Here is a 7,653-nt window from a genome sequence, read left to right on the forward strand (position 1 = left end):
ACTGACAAACTTAGCTAGACTGACCAAGAAGAAAAGAAGATAAGATACAAATTACCAGTCAGCAAAGAAAGCGGAGCATTACTACCAACATTACAGAAATTAAAGGGATTATAAGGGAATATTTGAACTTTTTGCCAACAAATTAGAAAACTTAGATGAAACTGACAAATTCCTAGAAAGACATAAATTACCAAAACTGACTTCAAGGAGAAAGAGAATTTGAAAAGAACTATAAGTAGTAAAGAAACTGAACCAGGAATTTAAAATTTTCTACAAACAAAAATGCAGACCCAGATGGCTTTGCTGGTGAGTTCTATCAAGTATTTAAAGAAGAAATAATATCAATCTTTCACAAACTCATTCAGGACAAAAAAGGAGAGAAAATTTCCCTATTCATTCTATGAGGTCAATGGTACTTTGACATCAAAGTCAGAAAACACCATCATAAGAAAACTACAAACAAATATCCTTCATGAACACAGACACAAATATACTTAAAATAGTAGAAAACTGAACCCAGCAATATATAAAAAAGATTTTACATCATGAACAGTAAGAATTTTCTTCCCCAGGAAGGAAAGGCAATAAAAACCACATGATCATCTCAATAAAGAAAAAAAAAAAAAAAAAAGATTTGACAAAATTCATCACTCATTCATCATAAAAACTCTCAGCAAACTTAGAAGAAAACTTAACCTGATAAAACACTCTATAAAAAACCTACAGCTAACATCATGCTTAATTGAGAAGGACTGAATGCTTTCCCCTGGTGGATTCAAACTTCTGACCTTCTAGTTAGCAGCCGTAGCTCTTAACCAATGGAAAACTATATCATTTAAAAATAGTAATAAGTAGAAAATACGTTTTTAAAAATTCAGTAGGAAAGGCCCAGGACCTAAATTAAGTAAATTATAAAATCTTATCCAAGATAGAAACCAGACAGAAACCACTCCAAACAAATAGAAAGACATATCATGTAACTACCTGGAAAGACATTATTTTCCTTCCTAAAAGTTGATGCTGATCTCATGATATGGTGCTAGCTTATCTTTTTAAACAACTGGGATTATTAATTTTAAAAAAAATCAAAGAGATTTCATAACAGCATAAGTGAAATTGCAGGTGTTTACTGCTTTAGCAAATCTTCAAGAGGGGAAAATCAAATATAAAAGAAAAAGGAGTTAAGAATAGGGTGACCATATGATTTATCTTCCAACCCATGTCATTTTTGAGAATGAAAGGGGTCATTAATAGTAATTACAATGGAACAACAGGTGTAAAGTAGGACTGTCCCAGACATATGGTCACCCTAGTTAAAAAATAATAGCTAACATTTTTTGAGTACTTACTTATGTTATCACATACTCCATGAAACAAGACTTTGTCTTATTCACTGCCCCTAGGTGAGTGCTTTGTGCATAGTAGGCACTCAGTAATTACTAAAGAAATTAATAGACTTCCTTGGGAAAAAAAAAAAGGATTCCTGTGTCTATGCAAAAATACAATATAGCTTAATTGTTTAAACATCATTATGATCTAAGTTATAAGCATTAACTCATGCACACAGACTTAGAAGAATAATCAAAAAAAAAAAAAAGAAAGAAACTCATCTCGCTGTACTAAACACAGGTGACAGAATAGTGCAATTAAGGCATAGCACTAAATGAGAAATGATGGCATGCTGCATACTTCTAATTTACAGTCTAATAATTAAAGCAAAATTTAAACCTATAAGAACCGTTTTTCTTTTTTAAATGCTTTCTATCGTTGCCATGATGCTCAATCATCATGAAAGGAAGACAAATCTGCTTTCATTTCTTACCTGCACAGCCGAAAGCCAAATGGTATCTAGAAGAGGGGCTGAATTTGACACAGCACACATTAGCCTTGGCCTCAATGCTTGCAACTGAGTTGTCTAGGTTGGTAGACCACAGCTTCACTAAGAGTAAAAGACAATAAAAATGAAAAGAAATATAATATTAGCAAATGCTTCTGTAACTTGGAAAGTTTGCTTATTGTTCCAGTTATCTTATTGTACAAATCTAAAATATTTTGTTTTACTAGGACCAAAAATGTTTAAACTGAAGGATTAAATAACAGAATAGCTTACTGAAACCTAGACAGTTTAGATTCATTGTCAGAAAACCAGCATGGATAAACAATGGATGCATACTGACAGGTAACATGGTCCCACAACCATAGGATCAAGGAAGGGGGCAGGAAAGCTATCTAGAGCCAAGTGGTGGGTACATGTGTATTCTTTTCAGTATTCTTTAAACAGCACACATATGTTATACACACACAGACACACTTTTATATGTTTGGTATGTATCAGAATAAAATCATCTTTTAAAGCACCTGGGAGCAGTTCTCATTTCATCTTTTAAGAATTTCATGATTTTAAAATTTTATGTAGGAATTTAGTTGTGTGATGTAACTAAGCCTAAAGTAAACAGATTTTAAAACCATTTAGCTAAATTTAAAATTTTGTTTTTACATTTGATATTTAGTCTATCTCCAGTGGTATATACTAAGATTTGTAATGATTACGGAGAAGACAGCTGAATGATACAAAAAGCAGGTATGACTTGAAACTGGAAGTAAAAAGGTAAGTCACTGTGTAACAAAGGTACTACAGCAACTATCATACCCTCTCTTCCCATACTCAAGGTACCAAAGCAACTATCATACACTTTCCCCAAAGTAATGGAACTCCCATAAAAGCTCTGGACATTGAATCTCCATGGGTTTCCTAGTTAGTGACAAATAATGAAACATGGGGGAAGGCAGTGCATCCTTTTATGGGACGCAAAAGCTCCTTGCTGGGAAACCTCCCAGACCTCATCCTATGTGTCTCTTCATTTATATCCATTTTGTTATATATAATAAAAGTGTAATTGTAAATATAGCACTCTCCTGAGTGCTGTTAGTAGTTCTAGCGAATTATCGAACACGAGGGAATAGTGGGAGTCAACAGGTCAGAAGTGAAGGCGGCCTTCCTGGGGATTCCCAAGCTTGCAGCTAGTATCCTGAAAGAGGAGGTGGAACTCTCAAATTTGTAGCCAGCAAATCGGAAGTGAAGGTGCCGTGGGGACGTCCAAGCTTGAGGCTGGTGACTAAAGTCTTGGGCAGACTTGACATTCTGGAGGACCGTGCCCTTTAACTAGTAAGGTCTGACCTAGCTCTGGTGGTTAGGATGCAAGGAAGAAGTACATTCGCAGTTGGTGTCAGAACAGAAGTAGAACAGAACTGAATTGGTTTGGACTGCACTTCCCCTTAGAGGCACAGTTAATCTTTCGATCTTTTTATGAAGGCTAATACAGTAACCTGTAAAGAGGAGGGGAAAAAATTAAAATAGCTCTAAAATATACCAATTCAATGAAATGGGAATACATGAAAACACAGAATTTCTTTTAACATGTGGAATCTCTGACTAAAAACTAACCATGACAAAGAATGTTGCTATTTACAATCTGATTAATCTAACAGCCTTCCAAAGGAAGATACTCATTATTAAAATAAGAATTTTAAATAGCAATATTTGTTTCATGTTATTTTTTCCAATAGAAATAATGTGCTATTTCAATCAATATACAATCTTTCTGGCATTGAGATACATGATTCTGAGATGAGATGGCTACCTAGATTTAAAAGTCTGCATGCCAAATATAGCACTTAAAAGATTACTAACTGGATTTTAACAGGATCATATTCCAACAATGTAGCAAACTGAAGTTAATCCACAACAAGTATTTATGGGGAATCCACTGTTGCCATAACCCCACTATTACTCACTGAGAAGTTTTATAAACAAGGGTTATATATCAGTGTTTTACAACAATTAAATACAATTAAGCATAAAAATGAATCAGAATTAAGAGAATAATAGTTAAATTAGAAGCAAGTCATGTCTTGTTTTTTATTTTGTAGTAGATTTTTAAATGGAGTAAATCATTAACATTTTTACATAAGTCATGAAGATAACTACCATGATTATAATTTCAAATATGTAAGATATTAGCATTCCATGTAACTATCTGAGCTACAAGGTTAGTAAGATTTAAAATCATATGAAGATATGGAAAAAGAAGTTACATAAAGATTACAATATACTTTCAGAGTGATTACTAAACAGAACAGGTATGATGAAATAACATTAAAATAATGTGAATATCCTAAGATGGCATCATAAATCACAAGGTAAAATAGTATACAGGCAGTCCTTGGATTACAAATGTCTAACTTACGTAAAACCTGTAGTTACAAACCAACCCCAATAAAGTCTATTATGTTAAAAACTTGAGGTACATACAATGGTTCGTAATAACAAATGGGAGCTACTTTGCGATGCACGTCAAAACATTATTATTGTACTGTATTATGTTAAAGATGTTTTAGTGTATCTAGAAGTGTTTCTTTAAAGTTTTTTATGCATAGAAAAATACACTACATACTTATAGTAAGACAAGCATCTGACTAACTGATATTAGATATGAGCCATACCTAACTGTTCTGATTTATGTACAAATTCAATTTAAAGACAGACTCAAGAACAGGACTGCATGTAATCATACACAGAAAGCGTAAAACAATCATAAAAGTGTTGGAAGATAATGTCTAAGCCAAATATAAAGAAGATGGTGTTCAGAATAAGGAGACAGTGCGTAAGTCATTCTTTCTTCTTAAAAGTTTGACAGTAAAAGTTTCACTACCACCTATATGTCAGTTTGTTGTACTGTGGTGGCATGCATGTTACTATGATGCTAGAAGCTATGCCACTGGTATTTGAAATATTAGCAGGTTCAACCATGATGGACGACTTTCAGAGGAGTTTCCAGACTAAGACAGACTAGGAAAAAAGTCCTGGTGATCTACTTCCAAAAATTAGCCAACAAAAACCCAGGACTCAAATGTACCAATGACCATGAAAATGGTGCAAGAACAGGCAATGTTTCTTTCCTCTTAGACATAAGGTTGCCATGAGTCAGAGCCGATTTGATGGCAATTAACAAGGGTTTCATTAAACTTCAAAAATTACAATTTCAACATTTATTGACGACAATTCCCTTCTGTAATGAAAATAAAATCAAATAAAAAAAATATATAGATCATCCTCAAGGAGAAAAGTTAAGGGCAATTAAATCAAACAAAACACATTGTACATGTTTATGTATGGCTTCCTCTAACTCTTAGTAAACAATCGAAATAGTGACCACTAGAAAAAATCATATTGCAATGTCAGAGGATAAATATAAACAAACTTGTTCTGAACAGTATCTAGTTGCCCTCAAGGAATAAATTTGTTCCTTAAAACTAAGTGTTTTAAGTTTTATTTCTTAAATGTTAATAGGTAAAGGAAAGATGACTGTTTGTTTTGTAAGTATATCCCAAGCCTGCAGTCTAATTAAAAAATATTGAGTTTTAAAAAATCCAGCTAGCCTAGAGGATGGGTAAAATTTATCATTTAATAATCTGTAAAAGTTGAGTTAATCAGATCTTTTGTACAAAATGATTTTTTCCAAAAACACAAAATATATTGAATTTCTATGATGACATCAGAATCATTTCTAATGTGCAGGATTTAGAGCTCCTCAGGAAGAATCCACCATATGTCCATCCACTTGCACCAAATCTTCCTACGAAAGAATTCATTATAAAAGACAAAGGACATAGGCACAGGAGTTTACACAATAAGAAAGCCTAAGTCTTTAGGGAGACATGCAGGTATGAGTACGAAAACCAAACTCATTGCCATCGAGTTGATTCCGACTCATAGTGATCCTGTAAGACAGAGCAGAACTGCCCCATAAGGTTTGCAAAGAGCGGCTGGTGGATTTGAACTACAGACTTTCTGGTTAGCAGCTAATGAGTAAGTTTGGTAAACGATACTCCTGGAACCACTTCTAAACTGTCTAGGACCTACAGAGAACAAAAATGGCTACGAGTAAAAAGGGATAGCGCTATTTCACCAAAAACTATTGTGAAACTGAAGGACAATCTGCACCTCTACATAAAGCACAAAGAATTAAACACAAAGATCTGCATTTTGACAACACTGATTGCGAAACATAAAGAAATTTTTCTTTTAAACAACAGAGACAATAGGTCTTCTATTAGTTAGGTATTATTACCAAGCAAATTACCTCAAAACTTAATTACTTAAAACACAAAAATTTATTATCTCACACAGTTTCTGAGGGTCAGGAATTTAGGAGCTGCTCAGATGGCCAAGAACTGGCCCGTACAAGTATGGTCAACTGATTTAAACATAGTTGCAAAGACAACTCAATGGAGAAAGGAGTCTCTCTTCAACAAATCATTCGGGAACAACTGGACATTCACGTGCCAAAAAAAAGAAACAATGAAAAACAAAACAAAAACACTTCAACTCATCCTTATGCAAAATTTAATTCAAAATGGGCCATATGCTGAAAAATAAAACCTGAAAAAATAAAACTTCCAGAAGAAAGTTACACTGGGCTAGATAAAACGTTTTTAGATATGACAGTAAACGTTTAATCATTGGGTTAGATAAAACGTTTTTAGATATGACAGTAAACGTATAATCTATACAAGAAAAAAACAAGATAAATGCCATCTTCATCAAAATGTAAATCTTCTGCTCAAACACTGTTAAGAGAATGGAAAGATAAGCCACAGATGGGAGAAAATATTTGCAAATCACATATCCAACAAAGGACTGGTATCCAGAATATATAACACCTACTGCACTCAAGTCAATTCCAACTCATGGAGACACTATGTATTACAGAGTAGAACTGTTCCATAGGGTTTTCTTGGAAGTAATCTTTATAGAAACAGATTGCCAGGTCTTTCTTCCATGGTGCCACTTGGTAGGTTCAAACCACCAACCTTTAGGTTAGCAGTTGAGTGCAAACCTCCAGAATACATTAAAAAAACTCTTCAAACAATAAGAAAACAAACAATCCAATGAAAAACTGACCAAAAGATCTGAATAGGCACTTTATTAAGGTGTCTGTATTCATTCATAAGAGTAACAAATGTGCCTATGAAAAGATATTTGATATACAGTAAGTGTACAGATATTCTGGAAAACAGCTTGTCATATTTTTATAATGTTAAATATATACTTATCATATGACCCAACAGTCTCACTCCTGGGTATTTAACAAAAAAAAAAAAAAAGAAAACTTTTATATACACAAAAATTTTTACGTGAATATTGGTAGTGGCTTTATTCATAATTGCCTAAAACTGGAAACAAACCAAATGAACTTTAACCAGTGAATGGAAAAAGTGTGGTATATCGTATTTTGGAATGCTATTCATCAATAAAAAGAAAAGAGCTTGACATATATGAACAAAGCTAAAATACATTCGGATAAGTAAGTCCAAATGCAAAGGCTACATGCTGTATTATTCCATTTATAATACATACTGGAAGAAGCAAAATGAAGGGGACAGAGACAAGACCAGTGTTTGCCACGAATTTGAGGTATGCAGAGTGAATGAATAAAAAGGACCAGCACAAGGAAAGGTCATGGAAGCTCCCAAGACACATCCAAACTCCCTGAGGGACTGAATTACTGGGCGGAGGGCTGAGAGGACCATGGTCTCGGGGAACACCTAGCTCAATTGGCATAACACAGTTTATAAAGACAATGTTCTACA

At 33.8% G+C, this 7,653-nt stretch overlaps 1 protein-coding gene across 7 annotated transcripts in view; it reads right to left on the reverse strand.

Annotated features, from left to right (window-relative positions):
* Positions 1-7,653, reverse strand: part of COP1 (COP1 E3 ubiquitin ligase) — a 235,295-nt gene that overhangs the window by 97,247 nt on the left and 130,395 nt on the right. For 6 of the 7 annotated variants that reach the window (XM_004372845.2, XM_023728059.1, XM_023728060.1 and 3 more), the window contains one exon: positions 1,823-1,939. In XM_004372845.2, coding sequence (XP_004372902.1) covers positions 1,823-1,939 — 117 coding nt within the window. The other variant, XM_023728063.1, reaches the window with a different exon arrangement.

Source organism: Trichechus manatus, unplaced genomic scaffold (genome assembly GCF_000243295.1).
Source record: "Trichechus manatus latirostris isolate Lorelei unplaced genomic scaffold, TriManLat1.0 scaffold00021, whole genome shotgun sequence".
Classification (NCBI taxonomy): domain Eukaryota; kingdom Metazoa; phylum Chordata; class Mammalia; order Sirenia; family Trichechidae; genus Trichechus; species Trichechus manatus.